General features: G+C 45.1%; 1 protein-coding gene across 1 annotated transcript in view; it reads left to right on the plus strand.

Moving 5' to 3' along the window:
- Nucleotides 1-23,865, plus strand: part of CFAP221 (cilia and flagella associated protein 221) — a 988,124-nt gene that overhangs the window by 167,202 nt on the left and 797,057 nt on the right. Inside the window, exons 4-5 of the mRNA XM_069616611.1 lie at nucleotides 541-627; nucleotides 740-835. Coding sequence (XP_069472712.1) covers nucleotides 541-627; nucleotides 740-835 — 183 coding nt within the window. The remainder of the gene's footprint in view (nucleotides 1-540; nucleotides 628-739; nucleotides 836-23,865) is intronic.

Consider the following 23,865-nt stretch of genomic DNA (forward strand, 5'->3'; position numbering starts at 1 on the left):
GGAAGGGGGTGGCAGAATCGTAAGTCATGAAGTGCCCCTCCTTGCCACCATAAAAATGAGCTGTAATGCTAATAAAATGCGTAAATACCTTACGCAAGGCTTTTACGCATTTGGTTTACGTTACACGTTCATTACTCCTAAGTGTTTATGTCGGAAGCACAATAACCTCCAAAAACATATGTAAATACACTTTTTTTTTTAAATGGTGCTGGGTTGATCTCGTTGGCGTGGTCATGGGAGGGGTGGCGGGGTGCCGTGGGGGGTGGGGGGTGTTTGGGGGGGGGTATTGGGGTACCTGTATCCAAAAATAATTACGAAAACAAAAACGCATTTTTGTTACAAAATACGATAGTTAGTTTAAAAAAAATGGAGTAAAATTATTATTGTTTTTCCCCCCATTACTTTCAGTGTTTAAACTTGTTTTGTTTACCTCTTCTTTTAATTCGGGTATATTATTAAATAAAACTGCAATACAGGGAAAGAATAATGCACTGTTCGAATTTGTATTTCTTTTAAAGTTGTTTCTTTTCCTTTATTTAGAAACTGATAAACATTTCCACGGAAGTAACGAACATGCATATCATACCCCCGCAGACCAAATATTTTCAAATCAAGTACAATAAAATAGTAAGTGTTATACATCATTGTCTCATGACTTTTCCAGTTGGTCGTTTCTCGTATTTAAACTTGGTTGAGCACTGTCATGGCCACTAATTTGCAATTACGCACTTTTTACTAGCACCGACTTGTACCTGGGTTATCCGTAAACGTCACCGTTGACTTTTGTCCTGACGAATGGCGTTATTATTATGACTGCGTCCGCATACACTGCAAGGTAAGACTCGTTATCAGTTATTCTGAATGCCACTTGCCGATAACGCATTGAAAATGAAAAACAAAGCCATACTTTCATTGCCGGAAAGGTTATTATTCGCTCCATCTATAAAGAGCTTTAGTTCGGAGTTAAAACTCTGCAGCACTATGTAGCGGTCCTCCATGTCAATCAAGGGCTCTGCATGAGGCAGTTTACGCATTGGTGAAAGCTCTGTTATAGTCTCACTCGGACCTTTTGAAGACACTAGTACAACTGTGCACTTTGGGGATTGAACTGTTGATGTCCCTTTTAAGATCTTTTGTATCCGTGCTTTTGAGTGCTGCATTCCTTTTTTCTTTGTTTAATTGTTATTGGAAATAACACTGCACACGCTTCTTGTTATTGGAAATTGGCTGTAATGTATGTATGTATGTATGTATGTATGTATGGATGCTACTTTTAGCCAGGTTAAAGGATATAAAAAGAAGCCCCCCTCAGTCCAAAGCAATCAACTGTTCCATGATGCAGTGGGTGCCCGGCTATTGGCCCATTTCATCTTAACTGATTTTCAGTGCACCATCTTGGAGTGGCAGGACACGCCTAATCAATGCTACCATTTACTTGTGTGTGTGTGTGTGTGTTCGCAGATAATGTTTCAGATGTTCGAGTTCCCCCATAATTATGAGGCGGGACTCGTTACTTTAACACTTTTGTGTAAAGTGGTCACTGCCGCCTAATTTTCCTGCACGTCAGAGTGCAAAATGGCGGCACACTCTGTTGTATGCCACACTTTTTCACTCAGATGTGCAGACGGCCTAACGCCATCTGCCATGTACGCATGGCAGGCAGCATTTACAATGGATTGCTATGGGTAGATAGCGCACTACATTATCCCCTTACCACAGCACAAGGCACATGCCACAATACCACACATTTTCCACATAACCACACACAGACCAGACCAAAAGCCTAACCCAGACTGCAAGATGATGGAGAGGGCTACAAGGTTTTCAAGTTCTTGCCGGAACCACTTATCACTGAACACGGTCTAAAAAGTGATGAGAAGATTTGATTGATTTCTGACCCTCCCCTGGCCCCTTCCAGAACTATCCCAACCACTTTCAATGATTATCATCCCCGAAAGGTTATGCAAATGACAGAGGTACGCTATATGAACCACATGCAATGTAACAAAGTAGATGAATGACTTCCAGTTCTTACAATTGGCTAAATATGACCTCACAACTAGTTAGATCAATGCTGCGACATCGCACTGTATGTGAGAGACACGCTTTCACTGCTCAACAGCCCAAGTCAGCCTTACCACACCTTGCTTGAGGCGTGTCCGAGTACCTTAGCCAAGGCCCGTCTATGCTACGTGACAGAGAGCCATCTCCTACAAAGACCCATGCCCCATCCCTAAAAAAAAGCCCCCTCCTCACCCGGTCCATTTTTGCCCCGTGGCCTATGGCTTTATCCTGAAGCCATCCCTATTCTAAGGCCCAAGTCTACTCCTGGCCAATGCCGCTCCAGATCCCGTCTCTGTTTCTAGGCCCAGTCCCATATGCATCTCTGCCATGATGCCCCTTTGCAACTCGTGGCGCACCCCTGCACCGGGGCGCCCAGCGGGGCACCTCGCTGAGGTCAGAGCTGGAGCGCTTTGTGAAATGCTGGCTCATCTAACACTTGGTACTGAAATGGATTCCGCCCGGCTGCCACCACATTGCTACTGGGTTTTGCAACAGTTTATTTGTTTTGCTTACTTTGTCTTGGCAGCATAAAGAATAACATGCGTGGAAACTGTTTATCAAAGGAAATACATTGTTTAACCAGTACCATCTATAAATGTGCATCTTTGCAGTGAAATTAGGATTTTTTTATTGATAATAGCTAGGTTGTTTTCGAATGAACTTTGTGGCCACTTTCTTCTAGAACCTTCTGTTATCTTGGATTGTGATTTAAATCTAGTGCGGGTATGCTTAGGGCATCCATTGAGCCTCTTCATGAATGGGAAGACATTCTTGACATGTTAAACTGCTTTATACTGCAGTTACCTAAGCCGGTAGGGACCCTGTAGGCAGATCAAACCTCTCAGTTTTATTCAAAATACCAATTGAGTGTTTAGGCCTAACGTTCTCATATTTTCATGCAAGTCAAACTAGTCAAGTGCCAGCGTTGTTCAAGCTGCCTCATCTTTCCAAGGCCATGGGCAAACTCCACAGATGTGACCCTAGGCCAATATGTCTCCAGGAGAGATGGAGGTCATGAAGGAGAGTTGTTTACTGCCACTCAAAGGTTTGTTTGCACATGGATCCTCCTTGCCATGCTATGTAGTTACTGAGACACTGGTCCTCGTCGAACTTACCAGCACTACTCTTACGTCCATCGCCTCAGTGGAATCCGAATTTTTGGCATTAAAAACTGAAATCATACTTTTGCAGCCAGTATATTGTAGACGTGGCCACTGGAGTTAGGACTCTTTTATTTTAGGTTTCTATGGTCTTAGACCACCCGTTTTGTTTTCACTGAGTTTCAATATTTTTGGCTGAAAAAAACGAATTTAATGTTATTTTCTTGTTTGGGGGTACGCCCCACTAAGCCCCCTTCCCTATTCCCACAACCCCCTACACCCTACCCACCCCCTCCATACTTTTGTATGAGTTTCTTTTGGCTGAAATGTTTCGGCAAACAAACTGCACGTAAAAAAGCCTGGCGATGCAACAACGTTGTACCAAGCTTTTTAAATGTTTTTTTAGCTGTTCTGCAACTGCTTTTGTTGAACCTGTTTTTCTCCAGTAAATGGAACTTATTTCAGGGTCCCTCCTTCAGGAGTGAAGTGTCTGCATAGGAGCATCGTTCATCGATTAGACTTTAAACATACCTTTAGTTTCACAGGACACTGATTTCTCTACAATATTTTCGTACCAAGCCTCTTGCTTCTGGAGTGGGTGCCTCAAATGTTTACTCTGTGGTTTATGAAGTGACTATTTATCGAATTTCTCAAGAGTCGTGGACGTTTTGCAAACGCTTCCCTCTAGACCCACAGTGATGCCACTCACAGTGACAACACAATGTTCCATGGGGTGTTGTTGGGTATCTAGGAGATGACAAGGTGAGTGGGTGATAATCGTCGAATCATCTGCGCTGGGTGTATGTTTATTGTATTAATGAGTGTTTCAAAAACGCATGCTGCATGAGTCTTGGTCTGAGGCCACACCCTACGTGGCCCGGGGTGTGGGGTTTCTAACTTGGAGAAAAGAAGGACCAAAGGCAACCTTGTACTTGCAGTGTTTGTCAAGGAGTTCCTGCCTGTATATTATTTGTCAGTAATGTGACGGCACATTCAATCTGCGTCAGTGTGGCAGGTTACAATGTATAATCATGGTGGCAGGTGTGCATTGGCAATAGAACAGAACAGCCAACACGTGTTTTGACCCAAGGGTCTTTATCAAGGCAAGGGGGTTTGAATGGTTTAGATAATGCAGGATTCTGAGCTTTGTCAGCTGTTCGCTGGTAGAGTTCCTCAAAGGTACTAGTCGTGCTGTTTTTTATAAACTGCTAGTAATCTTGGCTGCCCAAATGCGGGCTCCTGAATCTGCGCAGGAGCTGCTTCTCCGTGTGGGTGCTGGCGGACGTGGTAGTCTTCTGTCTACGAGGTGTTTTGCAGCTTCATTTAAGGCCATTCTTATGCCAACATGAACATACGAGATTTTAAGATTCTATCCTCTGCAGAGCATTCCGTATCCATCAGAACACGTGCTGATAAAGCCAACAGGTCTGGCGTACAGTTTGTGGAGGGTACATTTTTTAAAATTGTACAGAAGGGTCATTAATTCTAAACTTTGTATTTACAAAGCCATTCTTATGACTTTGGCAGCACCTTTTTTAAGGTGTCTCCCAGTTCCAGTAGAAATACATCTTTTTTTTTTGTAACTGGAATCAGATGGGCTGCTGTCCCCTCTAAAGGTTTAGGGGATTGGTGGGGGTTGATGGATAAGGTCACCAGCCACTGCACACCCCCCTCCCCCCAGGGTGGAATGTTAGTCCCTTGTGTGGTTGGGTAGGGGGAAGTGGGAACCCCAAGAGAGGGTTAGGGACTTTTTGGATATTGGGATGGGTAGGTGGGATTTGGATAATGCTCTGTAGAGGAGGAGCCATGTACCCCCACTCCAACTACCCCGCCTACATTACCTGAAATATATGAACCAAAGTATGTGACATATACTGAACAGTTAAACCAGCAAAGAGAAGAGCGTGGACTCTGCATTAGCCATAAGAATACCTATACCTAAGAGAATATGGGAGGTAAAGTACCCATTGTGGAAACCATACCTGCATACAAGACAATATGATGGCCATTTGAACGAGATTCCTGAGGAAGCAGAGAAATTAAATGGCAAAGGTGAATGGTGATGTCATCAACACCCATATAGAAAAATGACTAGACCAGAGAGGCAGACGATTCATAAAGTACAAAAAGGTACCAACGATAAGTGACATCTTGGGAGCAAGATGAAGAGACTTATGCCACAGACCTGATGAAAATACTTAGTTTAAACGTGTACAGATGCAATGAAACACAAGCAGCAAAGCAATCATGAAGCTAGCTACGTGCTTTTAACTAGTTAGACCGCGGCAAGCACCAACATATACATATATACTTCTATAGACATATGGACTTAGAAAAGATGGATGTTTCTGCTACACATATAAGCAGTACTGAACGAAGCAAGAAGAACTTATTTCAGTGATGCAGTTCAGAAAAGGGAAATTAATTAAACAGAATAAAATCTCAGCTAAAGAGTTGACGGAGCCAAGAAAGCCAAGGTCTTATCAGACTGGAATTGGCTGACATTGGATACAATTAACGTGAAGGAACAGAAGCTCCTGTTCAGAGAGGTCAAGCAAAAACAAAAGATGTCAGAGGACTATTGAAAATAAAATAAAATCAAATACACAAAAAGGCTCAATTTCATGGTGTCCAGTCACATGATAGAAGGAAGTTGGACGAGTGAGATGATCACATCTACGAACAAAGCCGGCTAGTGCCTATACTCCCTTTAAAAAGTCTCAGAGAACAGTACAAACTCAAGGCCAACTTCAAGGCACTAATTGACACTGGACCATTGAGGTGATGATGGATGATATTTTAATTGGTGGGAAGCCGGTGCTAAGACGAGCTCACCCACACTTGGTTGTTCAGTCTGCTTGCTGCTAAACGTAGGTGGAAAAATACTGACGGGGTTAGAAACCAACCAATTGTAGGGGACCACGTAGTTGGGGGTCCTATAGCATGTGTAGCCAATGGGACATTGTACATTTAGTGACATTCATAGCGGCCATTTTGAGGGGAGGGCTTTTTTTAGTTTGCCACGTAGGATGACGTTGATAATGACGCAGGTCAAAACGTCGATCACCAGTTATGGGTATAAAGAACCCAATTTTTTTATGAAGTAAGCAGAGTCAGACTATCAAGCAATTGCTGATGTTCGTTGTGCTCCCTGTGTTAGATACTTGACATTAAAACAGACAAACTTGCCAAACTATTTGTGTCGTCTTGATTATTGATGTATGAATAAAATCTGCATCCGAGGTTTCCCCTCGGTACTGATTTCAGATCGAGGAACGCAATTTGTCTCAGCCTTCTGGAGGAGTTGTTGTAAGATAGCGCAAATCGTTCTATCGCCTACCCACCCGTCACCATCCCCAAACCGATGGTCAAACTGAGAGGACCAATCAGACGCTAGAGCAGTACCTGAGATGCATGCTGTAACAGACGGAAGGATCCTGGAAAGGCATTCTCTGGTTGACTGAATTTGCCTAAAATAACTCTAGCCTCACTAGTACTGGGCAAACCCCATTCTATATAATGAATGGTTGACATCCTCGGACATCCTCCTTTGATCCCCTTGATGAACTAGAAATGCCTGCGATCACTTCTCTACATAAAACCATTACTCAAACTCTTAAGGAAGCAACCAAGAATCTAACCAAGGCCAAGGAACAACAGAAGAAGTTTGCTGACTGGCATAGAAGGGAAGCTCTGCATTACCAAATTGGCGATATAGTATGGTTGGCATCCAGAAATATACCTTTAAGAGGACCTCAGGTCTTCCGTCCAAGATATCTCGGACCTTACCACATCAAGGCCATCATTAATCCTGCCGCTGTAAAATTAGATCTACCCACCAATATGCGAATCCACCCAGTGTTTCACGTTTCCCTCCTGAAGCCTGTGAAACCAGAGACTAGCATCAAAAAACCACCGGAGCCTGAAATTATCGAAGGGGAACCGGAGTACGAGGTTAAAGACATTCTGGACCCCAAGATAGTACGATCAAAACTGTACTACTTAATCGACTGGGAGGGTTATGGACCTCAAGATCGCACTTGGGAACCTGTTGAATTTGTCCATGCACCTCGACTAATCAGGCGGTTTCACCGTAATAACCCTGCCAAACCAGGACCGGAGAGAAGAATGCCTGTGAGAGGGACTTAGAGGGGGGAGTGCTGTCATGGCCACTGGGCAAGGGCCCATGTCTTCATCACCTACAGGGTCCAAATTGACCCAGTCCTGGAGTCTCTGGCACCAGGCTCATAGCAAAGTGTGCTTTGCACACTTTATGCCTAAGGCACTTGCATCAGGGTCATAGAGGATCATTGGGGAGCACGTGCAAGAACCTCTGGGGGTGGCAAGGTGGAGCCACAAGGTGTGGCCAAAGGGAGGGACCGGGGCCAGCCTATTTAAGGCCAACCCGCCCACATACTGGTGCTTTGCGTTCGTCTGCTTTCTGCAGAATAACGCTTACCGCCGTCCTTACCTGTTTTCCCTGCTCTTCTCCTCATCGTGCATCTTACCTGACTCCAGCTGCACCATTGCGGAAGGCGCACCTGACCTATCTCCTGCACTCCATAGTCTGCAGCGCATCGCATCTTACCTGACTCCCATCGCCATTAGAGTTGGAGCGCTTCTTCACCTGATCCGGACGTCCAGCTACGCGGGAGCTTATATTCCATTCTTCATCTTCGTGGTACCTCCATCCAGGAGCCGCGGATCGGCCTCGGAACAGCCAGCCTCCGCTCGCCGCCTCAAGACTTCTCCTGCAAGGGAAAAGAGCACAACAGGTTAGGAGTCCTATAAATATCTAACGCTTGGCCGTGCCATACATAAGCCTAGCGTTCTTCATTAAAAGCCAATTTACCATCTAGTTCAAAGGCTTCACCATCCTCTGGGGAATCGCTGGACTTGCTCCTACACCGCGACTCTGGGCAGCCATCTTCACACCTATAGAGAAGAGAAAAGACATTGCAAGAATTACGAACTATAATCACAGCAAAAGACATTGCACGAATTACTAACTACAATCACGTCAAAAGATATTCTAATTAACTAACAATAATCATTGCTAAAAGACTCACCTTCTAAGTGGTTGGTAGCAGCCGGCCTGGATCGCCACTTCCACGGGTCAGTGAAGCAACTAGGTCCACTCCAAGCGCCCCTGCTACAAGAAGCAGGATGGAGAGCTCGGCATTACAAACAAACAGGTGAGCTTGCATGGGTAAACGCTTGCGCGCTTCGTTCTGGCACGAAAGGGTCGAGGGGAATGGCAACACCACCACGCCTTTCTCATTGCCTCATCTTCTCTCAAGGGCAATATCAGCATCCAGAGCAGTTGATTCCGCAGCAGCTGGGGGAGAGAGTCGATCCAGGGGAGCCAAGTCGAGGGAGGGCTCCAACCGTGCCCCAACGTCCCTGCAGAGACCAGGTGAGCGTAACAACTGCAAGAGGAAAATAATTTCTGGAAGCAAAGATGATGTTCTTTAAACCTCTCTGAAGCATTGTGGCGACAAGGCAGCACTGGTAAATCAGTGATGCCTATAGCCTTATTAAGGGTGGCGCTGGAACAGCTCTACTACCCAGCGCATACAACTAGGGAGAATCTTGATGTTGTCAAGAACCGAGGCTTCCTCCCCCAACTCCTCACCTGATTCTTCTGGGAAGGATTCTTTAGGGTTGGCCTCTGGCTTCTTCTGATCCCTTCTCCTTGAGGGAGTCTTGTCCTTTGGAGTTCGGACCTTCTTATCGTGTAGGTAGGGTCTGGCCCCTCCGGAGGCCACCTTGGCAGAGATGTAACTCTGACCTCGGGGATCCCCAGAGGGCCAGTCCTAATTTCCAGGGAAAAAGCACGAATGCAGAAAAAAACCCTGTTTCCAGATGGCCTCAGATGGGGGACAGTCGGTTCCTCTCAATCGACAAGGAAGGCGTTGTTTGCTCCACACCAAAAAGGAATGCTGGTTGAATAGATGTCTGATTCCACAATTGTCCAGACTGTAGGGAGTATAAATGGAATAGAACACCAGAAGTTCTCCAAATTGAATGCTGATAAGAGTAAAGGATATAAGGTGAAAAGGCAACACCAGGTGATAAGAGACCGAAGATGGATATAAATAGGATTAGGACAAAAATAATATCCTGAACGGGCTATGAAATGCTGACCGAAAGGAAATTGAAATGTATAGGGATCTAGTCTAAATAAGCAAGAGCAAAAGGTTCCCAGGGTGTAGTCAGAGCAACAGGGACCCAAGTGAAAGGCAAGGCAGCGCCGATAGAAGTAAGAAATACCGGCGCCCACAATTTAAAATAAAATATTAAAAGAGAGGCTGAGTAGCGAAAGGAACAGGAGCAAAGAAGGACAAACTAAAGGCAAAGGCACAGAACAGGTGGCACAGAGACACCAGGAGTAGAAAGAATGAAGAAGGTAAGACAGGAAGCAAAACAGAGCAAACAAACCAAAGAGGCATGGGCAGGAAGGAGGAGGGTGACTAGGGCAGGATTCAAGGCGGTAAGTAAGTTCGCTGTAGGCACAGAAGGATCCACAGAAGAAACTCCAACACACGAACCGAGCGTTGACAAACAGATACAACGCACCGGCTTGTGGGAGGAGCCAGCCTCTTAAAGGTACGGCGGCCATCTTGGGTGAGGACTGGAGCGCGCGCTGATCATAGCCTCCAGCGCTTCCACAATCTCCAGTTCCTGACAGATGTAACTATTGCTGAGGATTGTTTCGTACCGTACCTAATGAAGCATGTTGCATTTTTTATTGTGAACTGTATTGTTTGCCAACAATTCATGGCTGGGCATTCACTGCGCATAGTGAGGGGAGTCATCCCAAGACCCAATGGCCCTTTTCAGCACTTGCATATCGACTATGTCGACATGATACAAGTTTGCAATGAATACTGATATTTGCTTGTTGTAGTGTGTCCTTTTTCTAGATGGATAGAGGCAGGTCCATGCACACACCCTGGCTCTACCCGTGCAGCTACATTTTTAGTGCGAGAAGTGTTTCCTAGATGTGGAGTGTGCGAAGTAATGATCGGATAATGGACCTCACTTTATTAATACAGTTCTTGAACAGACCAGCTTGTTGCTTGGTATAAAGCACACGTTTTCTTCGGCTTATCTGCAAGGAAATGGGATCTGTAAGAAGCTCAATGGCCTGTTAAAAGAAAGAATAGCCAAGTTGAAGCTAACTCTGAAGAAAGGATGGTTGCATTGCCTACCACTGGCATTATATGCATTGAGGAACCAACCAGGTTCTGACCACCATCTCAAGCCTCACGAAATTGTGACAGGAAAGCGAATGAGAACACCCTTAATGACTCTATCCCGAGTTAGAAGTGATGCTCAGCCAACGTCCAAAATTTTAGGATTGGAATTGCAAAACTATTTGAACTGTATGACATCCAGTTTTGTCTGTAATTTCAGGACAGTTACAGAGATGAGGGTGTAGGGCAGTACAGATAACAGAAGGAAATGCTTTTGCAACCCAACCTCCGGAATTTCAACTTCCCAAACTATACCACAGACATGCGGTCCTAGTTCATAACCACACAAGGAAAAGGTGAGACGGGCCCAGATTCAACGGTCCTCTTATCGTTGAGGACGTAACACCATCTGCTGTCAAATTGCAGGTTAGGTGTGCTTGGATATTCTTGGGAGATACAGAAATCTGCTCTGGAGAAACCCCTCTGCCTACATCCCTCTGCGAAGAAGCTACAAGCATCGGGGAAGAACCACAGCACGTGCCGACGAGATCGAAGAAGGACGCATAACCTGACAAGTGGAAAGAACCCATTAATTGGACTGTGGCTTGATTTTGGACATTCCCTTGAGCTATAACTAAAAGGGTCAAAGGACACATTCGAACACTCTATGCAGCTTGATTGCAGAGTCAAAGGAAGACTTGCATTCATAAAGCCAGAGTAGTTATTGACTTTGGACTGAGGCATACTCAAAGCCTGGATAAGAATAAGAGTATGCCAGACTTTGGATACACCAATTGGAAGAGGATATAGTATCCTGATTCCTTCCACACAGAGTTCTTGTTTGATTCTACTCATGGTGTTACCCAGTGATGACCTTTCTAGGCACGCACTTACGTATTTTGAGTTGGTGTTATGTTCTTACCCGTCATTGATGGGGAGAACTTGTCGCATTCCAGCTTTCATTCAAAATCATAAGAAGATTGCTCAGTCATAACAGAACAATTCTTGAAGTTTCCTGAGTACAGCGAAGAGAACACAAATGCCCTTATAAGATGACGCAGCACATAGACTGGTCAGTGTGGTGTTCTTTCGGCTAATAGAAGAGTTTCCACATCTTGTTGGGAGGCACACTGATGTGCACACATTCCTTAGAGAACCACAAAACACTGCAAACCTGAATATGATCCTGGAAAGTATTATTGTCCAGGTGAGCATCTATTCTGAAACAAATCACAGAGCAGTGTAGAAATTTTCCTCAGAGGAACTGATCGAGGAAGTGAATGAAAGACAAAACCTTTTTGTTCATGCTGACAAGGAAGCAATATATCATCTGGACTGAAGCAGAATCGAGGATTTATTGGGAGCTAATAAATGAGCTCAGAAAGGCTTCCAGAGGTAGTTTATCTTCACAATAAAGGAACATTTACATCCCGACTGGTGTAGGAACTTATTCCAGAAAGAAAGATAGTCATTTCTTAGCATCCAGAAAGCAGATAGTTGATAGAGGACGAATGCTGAAGAAGACGGCAGCTTCCAGAAAGCAATCAAAAATGCAGAGCCATTAAAGTTTGTTTTTTCTTCCTTCGCATCAAATGATCGAGATGGGGAATTTATTTCAATAGCACCATTGTGTTTCTCCATGAGAACAGGCACACACATTGTCCAAGAAGTAGATGCTGCAACATCACGTACCAGTGTATAATCTACATATGCATTATATTCATGCTCATATTGCTTTCACTGACAGTAGGAACTGCGTTCTATTTAGGAGCACATGGGTCCAAGAATCCTGTATATGTTTCTGAGCAGAAAGAAAAGGTGAGCGTGGCAACTACAATGCAGCCTAGACCCTATATAATTATTCCTGCCCCAAGAAAACATGGGAAGATACCTGAACTTTAAATGGATGTTGTTAGTAATCAGTCACACATAGCACTTGGTTCAGAAACTGCTTTTCAATGCTGGAGGCCGGGGTCGGTGGATCAGGCAAAGTAAGGGGTTAATAAAGGTTGGACCTACACAAATAATGCATGCAGACACACCTGGTCCAGTGATAAGAGGCCCAAGCACAAGTCCCACAGGAAAGTCGCGCGCAGAGATTATAGCAGAATCTTTATGGCCGTTTTTAGCTGTTACTAGAAAAAGACAGATGGATAGAGACAAACTTTTTGAACTCTTCTACACAGGGAGTCTGGACGGATGTTCCTGCAAATAAATTAGCCAGAAGAAGCTATGTTGATACCTTTAGAGATGTGGTCATAGAAAACTACATGAAGAGTATGAGAACCAAAAGAAGCACCCAAGCAGATAATTACGAACTGAATGATTATCTGGACAGCACAGCACACTTGAGAAACAACATATGGTACCAACACATGAAAGAAGTTGGAAGAAGAACATCAGATGAAGAATGCTTCGTATGTGCACTCCTACCATACAGCATGGGGACATCGATGATCGTCATAGCTATTGAAATAGATGTCCTAACTTTACACTGTATAATGTGCCTCGCTTTCTGTAGTACAAGAGGCCAGTTCATGGGCCGAACAGCCTCTCTCAAATGGTCAACTGAATGGACAGAGCCAAATGAGGATGACTATATTCAAGATATAAAGACCGGAAACCATGCCAAGACAGAGAATATTGTGATCAGATATGAGAAACCTGGAGTAAAAGGAACTGGAGTAAGAAGAGAGCGAAATACAACATTGAAAGTTCCAGGACAATCTACAGAAGATATCCGTAAATGGAAAAACAGAGGCCAGATGCAGATTTGGGGAACTGTCCTATCACCAGATGGCTGGGAAGAAGGAGTAGTAATCTGCAGAGACTGGGTAATAATGGGTCACTACCAACCAACTATCAAGAATGCACAACTGTTGTGTAAACCATTATGGCCAAAACCTGCTAAACTACTGACATGGGTCGAAGACAGAGGAAGACCCCTGCAGATTAGTACCATTGGAGAGTTCTAAATTGTGCTTCAGGAACAATAGTACAAGAAAAATGGGGGAGAATCAGAACTGTGGATGAATCTTCGATGCACCAGGAATGAATATCGGAACAGCAGTCCTCATGGATCATTATTGGGCTTGTGGATCCAAGGCCTACATCAGACTGCCTAAATTGGGGAGGAATCTGCATATTGGTAAATGTTCATGTTCCTGTGTTGGTGATTCCTAAACGTGACCTGAACATTAATAGTTTCCCGAAAGCAGATGCACATCTGAGGAAGAAGAGATCTGTACAGCTGATAAATCGAATAAAGAGGTAGAACTACTTCTCTGCCAAATTAATAGAAGCCTTTGATGCTATTCCCTATGAACACAGATTGTTCAGCCATACTTCTTCAGTGTTTACGTTGATCTTCATGCCCAGGATCCAGGTTGGAGCAAATACCAAGTGGCTTCCGATCACCAGATGGGGAATTGCTGCAGACGATTAATACAGCCATAAAGGGATTCAATGCAATCAGAGAAGAGATGAGAGCAATATGACTGATGACCCTCCAGAATAGGTATGTCCTGGACATGATCACAGCTATGGATGGAGGTGTTTGTGCCAAAATCGGAGAATCATGTTGCACATTTATACCTTCTCATGATGACGAGAACGGAACATTGAAAGAGGCCATAGACATGCTGACGAAACTCCATGGCCAGATGATGGAAGAAGTTGAAGACATTGCTGATGACAGCTGGTTTGGATCACTCTTCTTGTGGGTTCCACAATGGATTGCAGATATGTTCAAATTTCTTGAAGCTTTGTTATTATTAGTGATGCTTGGATTCTGTGTGATCAAGATAATAATATCACAGTGCAAGAAGACACCAAGGAAAGCCATAGGGATGAAGATTATGATTGATGTTTAACCAGGATTGAAGCCTAAGATCTGACTGATGAAGAAATCAGAGACTTTGTGAAGGCCAGTATCCATGCACCCGAGGGTACAAAGTTCCTGTATCCAAAGGACCATAAGACGTATGTGTGAAGATGGATCTATTGCAGTCCAAGTGGACAGTGCATGCTCATGAAATGGAACAAGGATGAGCATGTGAAATCAGCTGGATGCTTGAAGGGAGTCATACAAATATGCATCCCTAAGAAGCATTTCTTCAGACCAGGATGCCTAGATATAGAAGATGATGTGAGAGTGGTTGAGAAATCGCCCAGAGGGGGGAGTGTAAAGGAGGAACCAAGTACCCCCACACCAACTACCCCGCCTACATTACCTGAAACGTATGAAACAAAGTTTGTGACGTATACTAACAGTTAAACGAGCAAAGAGAAGAGTGTGGACTCTGTGCAGTACTCATAAGAATACCTATACCTAAGAGATTATGGGAGGTAAAGTACCCATTGTGGAAACCATACCTGCATACAAGATAATATGATGGCCATTTGAACGAGATTCCTGAAGAAGCAGAGAACTTAAATGGCAAAGGTGAATGGTGACGTCATACAAAGTTGAATCGACACCCATATAGAAAGATGACCAGTCCAGAAAGGTAGACAATTTATAAAGTATAAAAAGGTACCAAGGATAAGTGACATCTTGGGAGCAGGATGAAGAGACTTATGCCACAGACCTAAAGAAAATACTTAGTTTAAATGTGTACAGATGCAATGAAACGCAAGCAGCAAAGCAATCCTGAAGCTAGCTACATGCTTTTAACTAGTTAGACCACGGCAAGCGCCACCATATACACATATACCTCTATAGACATATGGACTAAGAAAAGATGGATGTTTCCGCTACAAATATAAGCAGTACTGAACAAAGCAAGAAGGCATCATTTAGGTGTCACAGTTAAGAAAAGGCAAATGAATTAAGCAGAATAAAAGCTCAGCTAAATAGTTGACGGAGCCAAGAAAGCCAAGGTCTTAACAGACTGGAATTGGCTGACATTGGATACAATTAACGTGAAAGATCAGAAGCTCCTGTTCAAAGAGGTCAAGCAAAAACGAAAGATGTCAGAGGACTATTGAAAATAAAATCGAATACACGAAAAGGCTCAATTTCATTGTGTCCAGTCATGTGATAGAAGGAAGTTGGACAAGCAAGATGATCACACCTACGCACGGAAGCCGGCTAGTGCCCATACTCCTTAAAGATTCTCAGAGAACAGTACAAACTCAAGGCCAACTTCAAGGCACAAATTGACACTGGACCATTGAGGTGATGATGGATGATATTTTAATTGGTGGGAAGCTGGTGCTAAGACGAGCTCACCCGCTCCTGGTTGTTCAGTCTGCTTGCTGCTAAACGTAGGTGGAAAAGTACTGACGGGGGGGTTAGAAACCAACCAATTGTAGGGTACCACATAGTTGGGGGTCCTATTTGCAGCAGTGCCTGTTGGTTGCAGTGATCGTCTTCTCCCCTTGGTGCCAGATCTGCTTGTCTGTTCGAGGCTGCACAGAAATGCTTTCCCTGCTGCAGGTGTGCATGCATGCTCGGTGTCGGGCATTGATTGGTATGGCATGGTGTTAAAACTAATAGAGCACAGACTACTACCATGAGAAGGCAGCTAGACACTGTCTGCAAATAAATTAAAGGGCGAGTGTGGGAAAATCATTCCACTCTTGTATCCCTAGTTGTCCTGCAAAATCGAGTGGTGTAGCACAAGTGGAGCCTCCAGATTTAGTGGCATCCCATCCAAAATGGCCTCTTGTTGCTCCTGAACTACAACAATGTTTATACGTTTAGTACCAGCTGCCTGTTGTGTTGGAAACAGTGATTTTGTGCGCCAAATCTCGGACTGGATTCACAGTATGACAAATCCTGGCTCAGTCTGTGTTCAGAGCCCTTTCACACTGACCTTTGCAGGTCTGGTTTTGTACTGTAAACTTATTATGTTTGACCTATTCAATGATAGCAGTGAGACTGCACATATACACAGTTTAGGTTTTGTATCAGTGGGCCCAGGTAAAAACTTAAGTGTGACTGAATAATTGGACATTTATAGTCGGGATCCTTCCGGTGTAGGCTAACACTCGGAAGGCTATTGAAATAACCTTTTTTTTAAATGCCCCCACCTACTCTGTGTCACTGTTAAAAATTGGGAAGACATTCTATATCTAACAGAGACCAGGAGGAAACATTGCTTCTGTGGCCTTTCATCCCTTCTGGGACCGCTAAACAGAATTCTCACAAATACAAAGAAACATATTTCGTTTAGAAACATAGACATAAAAAATACTTTCAAATGGATTGTGTCCTCCCACGTATTCCTCACCTTTCGATATCTCTTTCAGCATCGGTTGCTTCAGAATTTTTTTTTCGGCAGATGTCACTGTGCGTTGTTGTGGTCGACTCGATGTACCACGAGGGCCTCCATCTCGAGGTTGACGTAATTGATGGTATAAATAGCACGCAATGCGCCTGTTACTTCAGTTCTGTTTTTCCTTGATAGCTTTTGCTTTGGATATGGCACGTCTGGTTTCCCACAAAACTGCTTCATAACTTCGAGATGGCTTTATCTGCTTCTTCTTCCCAAAGATCGGGTTCAAGAAATGCATCAACTGTGGTGCGAAGATATCGATAACTGACCCACATTGGGTCTGTTTGTGATCTCTTGGTGTCAACCACAGAATGGCTGACTGCGGATTGTGCCAATCCATGACTGGTAAGCCGTTGAAGAAACACAAGGGAAGATTTGTGGCGAGTATTCCCCCCTCTAAAGTCCCCGTCATCGACCCCATCAAAAGGCATTTTTCGTATGAGTTGAGAGGTGACTCTCCGCAGAGGAAACAGCCGAAGAAACGCTCCTGGTCACAAAGCAATTCTCACCTTTCCTTGTCTTCTAAAAAAAAAAACCTAAGAAAAGACGCCAAAGATCCCTGCCCTTGTCCTCGGACTCCGTGCCTGAACGCAGGGTAGCCTGCCCGAGTAAGTCACCAAGTGGGAGGCTTTTCGGCAGGAGATGCTAAAGATTTTCCAGAAGGCATCCTCAGCCCCCGCCCACCCACCCCTTGAGAGAAAAGGCAAAGAGCCAGGATCCTATCGCACCTTCTAAGACCAACTGGGAGAAAAGCAAGGCTAAAGCCTGCACGCCCTCGAGCCCGGCTGAGAAGCCTTCGACCCATCGAGAGCCCTTGAGGCCTCGATTCGATGACCTGCCGACCCTTCTTCTGTGGAAGACTCCTTCGAGTCACGGGTGTAGTCCTTTGAGGATTCCTTTGGCGCCGATAGCATCGAAGCCCTCAATGCTTTTGAGGGAAATTGAAAAAAATGTTCAAACCTCTTCCTAAGATGGAATTGGAATGGATTTTCAAAGAACATGAGCCCTCTTATCACGACACACCACCTTTTGGGTTAGAGTATGGCACACCTAATGTCCCTGAGGCCTTCATATCCGAGAAATCTAGACTGAGGAATTTATATCATATGATAACTTACAATCAGCAAGTGGCCTTGACACTTCACCAGAGTTAGACTTTGGAAAGCCTGATCCATCAGAACATGCTGACGCATCCTAGAGGCAGCTCATGGGCAAAGTAACAGAGTTTCTGGGATAGGGCCGGCCATCTCCACCTTTTGAAAAAGATAACCTCACAGACATCTTATACAAGGGGCCTCAAAAAGACCCTATTACCTTTCCACAATAGCCTTTCAAAACAGGGGGAAACTAATTGGGAAGCGCCTGAGACAAACCCGGCTATAAACAAAAACCTTACTAAGAAGTATAGGCCTTCATGCAGTGACCCAGAGTATCTGTCCAGACAACCGACACCGTAAAGCCTGGAGGTTCAAGCTTCAACTCTGGAAAAACTATATAGGAGTGAAATACAAGAGGAAAAGAAGAGCTTATTTAATAATCAGAATAAAAAAGCTGAAAATAAAATTACAAAGTTGTTTGACGTTTTGAGAAAATTAGAGAAACTCCAAGCAGAGCGGAACTCATTCACTCCAACTAAAGCTAATTGTATTGAAGTGCAAACGGCTGTTGTGGACCAAAATTACATTGGCTCATTTGAAAATTGCTGACAAGAGGACTCAAACTGGATATCTGGATGTACTAAAAATACCCAAAAATCCATGGCTAACAGATAAACCATGATTCCACTTTACTCTGTGGATACAACAATGTCCACACTCAGGAGGATGGGCCTTACAACATGTGCAGGTGATACCATTCCCGCAAAAATCATTTTAAACAATATCGAGCTTTTCATCCCCTTTTTAACCCGTTTTGTTAACGTTAGTTTTTCTCACGAGATAATCCCAGATAACATAAAAGATGTGGTAGTTACTCCTTTAACAAAAAAACCCGGCCAAGACCCCCAGGCATATGGCAACTCGAGGCCAACCACAAATGCCCCTTTTTTGCTGAAGATAGTGGCCAAAATTGCCACTGCACAAATTCAGGGACATTTGGAGGAAACAAACTGCTTGCATCCTAGACAATCCGGTTTCAGGTAAAACCACAGAACTGAAAGTGCCTGGTGGACCTTTAGACCAACGTGTTGCGCATAGTGGATAAAAGCAAGTCGGGGCAGTCTTCGGAAGAAGCCACCTCCTGGATCAAATCATTTCTGAGGGATAGGAAATCTAAAATTCATTGGGGGGGAATCTGCCTCAGAAGCAGACATTATTACGTGTGGCACACCCCAGGGTGCATGCATTTCACCTGCTCTTTTTAACGTTTGTATCCGCTCTTTATGCAACCTACTTGAAGAGCTAGGGACCCCGTTCACAAACTACACAGATGACACTCAACCCATTATAGAGTTGAGTGGAGACTATACTAAGGACAGGGCTAACATTGCAAATATATATGGGGCAATTCAGTCTTGGATGTCGACAGACTGGCTCTGTCTCAACGGTTCTAAAACCAAGTCGCTCATTTTTGGTTCACAAGCAAGAGCCAAATTAGGAACACTGTATGCACGTTTTCTTATTGTTGGTCACCATGTTCAAGTGTCTGACAAAGTCAAAACTCTAGCCTTTGTTTTTGACTCTACCCTCTGGTCGATGCCCAAGTAGATAACTTGGTGAAGAAAGCTCAGTACCACCTAAGGCTGCTAAGGTTAGTCAGGCCATATGTCTCTGACAAAAATTGTGAGTCTCTGGTAAGAACAATTATAATGCCCCGGATTGATTACTGCAGTGCATTATTGAGTGGAGCTTGTCAAAACTGTATCCATAAACTCCAAGTTCCACATAGTGCGAATTATAAAATAACATCCCTAAAAATGAACACATCTGTCCGCAGAAAGGAATTGCACTGGTTGCCAGTGACAGCACAGGTTGGTTTTAAGGTCATTACAGTGACCAACAAACGCTTATGTGGGTCAGCCCCGTTATACTTAAGAGAATGTTTCTCCCCTCATCAATCTGCCCGGCCCACAAGATTGAGTAACATTATGTATCTGAGTTACCCACGACAAAAATGTACAAGAGGGATGGCTTCTCCTTTCCTATTCAAGCAGTCTTGGCATGGAACAAACTACCCGGATCATGCAGAAGGAAGGAAATGTGACACAATTCCAGAAATGCCTAAAGCTACTACTGTTTAACTGCTGAACTGATCCTCCCCGCTTAGGTTGTTGTTTGTCTTTTGTGTGCGCCCTGATGCCCGTGCGCCATGGCGCAATATAAACATAAAAATAAATAAAATAAACTTCCACCTTTAGACAGGCAGCATATCCCACAATACCACCGGACAGAGATGACAAGCGTTTCGTAACTATGGCAAAGAAGGTATTTTCAGCCGGGAGTATGACCTTTAAGTCAGTCAATGGCACTTGTGTCCTTGCAAAATTTTCCCACACTTTGTGGGGTTGTATTTCTATGGCGGCTGAACATATTCCTGAAGGAGGGGAGAGAAGTCTTTCTTCACATTGGGAAAGATGGGAAGGATGCAATGTGTGAGTCTCTCCAATCAGGTTTGCACGCTGCCGACAGTATTAGCAGAGCTATGGCAGTGAGCTCTGTTATACGCAGATTTGCATGGTTGAGGAAGTTTGGATTTGCGCCTGATGTGCAGTCTAGATTTCTCAACATGCCCTTTGACGGTACACAACTATTTAGCAGTAAGGCTGACGAGAGCCTAGAAAAATTTCAGACCTCAAAAGCGGCAGCCAAGTCACACAGCGCAGCCATCAGACACCCACAATCTTCGCACCACAGTGCTCCGGCTTGGAGGGGTAGGTCCTTTTGTTACTGCTCACCTAGAAGAGCTAGAGCAGTGGCCAGTCAAAGAGGTCAAGGGGAAATGTCCTCGTGGTGGACGAGGGAGAGGTGCCAAATCCGCCCAAGCAACGGCTTCTTTACCCTCAGCCGCTGCTTCAGCCACCTCAGAACCACTCTGAGGCCTTAATCCACAAGACCCCGGTGTGTGGCAGTCTTACTCAGCATCTGCAAGAATGGGGGGGAATTCCTTCAAGTGCTTGGTCTTTCGAAACAGTAGCCCAGGGTTACTACCTCCCCTTTTTAAGGAGGCCTCGGGATCATCCATCTGGGAGGCACTCATACAAAACTCTGGATCTATTCCTCTTGCTGGAAATTTTGAGGCTGCTAGAGGAAGGTCCCATAGAACCAGTACCTGTGACGGAGAGGAACACAGGATGGTACTTCCCTTACTTTTTGATTCCCAGGAAGGACTGAGGATTGAGACCCATTTTGGACTTGAGATACTTGACCAAGTTCCTCAGGAAGGACAAGTTCAAAATGGTTACCCTTTATCGGATCCTTCAGTCCTTCCAGCTTCAGGATTGGATGGTGTCATTGGACCTTCAGGATGCTTACTTTCATGTGCCTATCCATCACACGCGCAGACAGTACCTGAGGTTCGCCATTGGCTGTTCTCATGATCAGTTTTTGAGTTCTGCCATTCGGGCTGACATGCGCCCGAGGTCTTTCATCAAGTTGAGGGCGGTAGTGGCAGCGAGTCTCAGGAGAGGGGGTATTCACATCCTGGATGATTTGCTGATCAGGGCTTGTTCTTCCGAACAGGCCCTGGAACATCTCAGCATTACTTGACACTCTCTCCACCGACTGGGCTTCTCCCTCAATTTCAGACAGTCCCACATGATACCATCTCAAAAGCTCCAGTTCTGTCATGATGCCTACCCCCGGGCATCCGGATCGAGTCCATCAGCCCCGGGAGCAGGCATCCAGATACTTGTTAAAATCCCAGCAGCCCCGGCTGAGAGGGCTGTTTGGGTTCAGTCCTGGCACCTTAGACGCCAGGCTCATCTTAGAAACCAGTCCTGGTGCCATAGGCGCCAGGCTCATAGACATTACTTACATCATGCAGACCATGCTGCAAATGAATCCAAGCCAACGTGAGGCCTGGATGGGACTATTTTATTACAGGGACTATTTTTTACTCGGGTGTGGTTCTGGGGACCTTCTTAACTGGAACTACTTTGGAGGCTATTTAAACCACGCCCGAACAGCAGCACACGCTTCGCGTTATTCTGCATCCTGCAGCGCAACGCTCACTGTGCCTGCAAGTCAGCATCCAGTCTTCTGCCACGCCCGCCTCGAATCAGGAGCTCCTAGAAAAAGGGGAAAGAAGGAGAAAAGGTTAGATCAGACATTATTTTAATTCCTTACCTGATTACGGATCCAGCACGTCTCCGAGCCTGGAAAGGACATTATTCCAGCACGCGTCGCATCGCCAGCAGCAGCGCCGCGTCATACTCACCAGTCCACAGCATCTTTCGACTTGCGCTGCCTCCATCATTTTCTTCGTCGAACTCCAGCACCTGGGGAAAAACAAAAGAAACAAGGTGAGCCAAGAGAGCCGACAAATGCAATCTCTTACCACCATAGGCTTACCTGATTTACCACCGGAGGCATTACCCTTTAATACGCCTCATCTTCATATGCCGCACCTATAAAGGGAGAGAAAACAACAAGTTAAACTCATGCAACTTTCACCGGACAGTGTTGGGTACTACAGACTCTTACCTGAATGCCATCATCTGCCTCCAAGCAATATTCTTTTGGACCAACTGCAATTCAACAAGGGAATGGAACAAGAGTGAACATCGGACATATTGAATTCTTTGAACTTTATAAACCCCGGAGTCAATATTCCTCCGGAACTCCTCCAGTACCTAAAAACCAGTGAAGTAACTGGTATCTACGCGCCCCTGCATGCCATGCAGGATGGAGAGCTCATTTAAAAACATAAGGTGAGATTACTAAAAGGGGATATCGGAGGTGACGAGTGAGGAGAACGAGAACAGTGGGAGGGGGCCATCACTAAAATCTACGGGTGGCTAAATCCCTTTCTCCACTTGCAGGAGAATACTTCTACGGGTCAAGCAGACGAGATTAGACGGGCCAGTCCAGACAGTCATCTCAGCACTACGCATCACGTTGGTGGAGACCGCAGCTGTCCGGGTCCGATCGACACCCCTGTGGGAACCAGGTGAGCGTAACAAGTTCATCTGAACGGTACTGGATGATTACTCGTGGAAAAGTCTCCTCACCTGAGGTGAGAGCTCAACACATTCTGCAGATGGTCACCAAATTCCAGAATGCCCAGCGTCTTCCAGCCTTCGACTTTACGAGGTTGCTCGGCCTCATGGCATCCTGCATTTTTCTGGTGCCAGAAGCTCGCCTGAAAATGAGATACCTCCAGTGGGCCCTAAGGTCCCAGGGATCTCAGGTTTTGGGCAAGATGTCATATATGCTGCAGGTTCTGAGCAGGGTCACACAGGATCTCCTGTTGCGGACCTGTGAGGCCAACATTCTGAAGGGGGAACATTTTTCGGATAACAGTAGTTAAGGAACACATCACTCATGGGGTGGCTAGCCCGCGACAACCGTCTGACTGTCAGCGGTCATTGGTCTCCATCGGAGTCCAAACTACACATCAACCTTTTGGAGCTGAGGGCAATCGGACTAGAGCTGAAGGCCTTTCTGCCCGCTGTATGGGGAGGAATGTCCTGATAATGATGGACAACACAGTGGCCATGTGCTATCTCAACAAGAAAGGAGGTGTAGGGTCACTACCACTTTGCAGAGGAGAGGCAATGCAGCTCTGGTTCTGGGCAGTTCAAGAAGGAATTTCTCGATCAGCAGTTCACCTAGCCAGGGAGAACATGGCAGTAGACGCTCTGAGCAAGCAGGGCACAGTCTCCCACACTTGTGAACTATCTCAGGAAGTCCTTCAAGAGATCTTCACCCTTTGGGGAACCCATCAGGTAGATCTGCCGGTGTCCAGTGTCAACCGGAATTGGGAGCTGTTTTGCTCCAGGGAATTTCCCAGAAAGGAGCTCTAGGGGAAGCATTTGAAGTGCACTGCGAGTTTCCACTCTGTACGCATTTCCTGCAGTCCCCGTCATTGCACAAGTCATCAGGAGCTTGAAAAGTTCAGGAAATCCATGATCCTTATTGCTCCGGATTGGACAAGGAGGACGTGGTACATGGACCTTCTGGACATGTGCATCTTCCCACCACAAAGAGAGGACCTCTCTCGATCCAGAGGTCAAGACACTCACCCTTCGTGCATGGTTTCTGAGAGGATGAGATACAAGGATTG

Source organism: Ambystoma mexicanum, chromosome 9 (genome assembly GCF_040938575.1).
Source record: "Ambystoma mexicanum isolate Mex_15411 chromosome 9, UKY_AmexF1_1, whole genome shotgun sequence".
Classification (NCBI taxonomy): Eukaryota; Metazoa; Chordata; class Amphibia; order Caudata; family Ambystomatidae; genus Ambystoma; species Ambystoma mexicanum.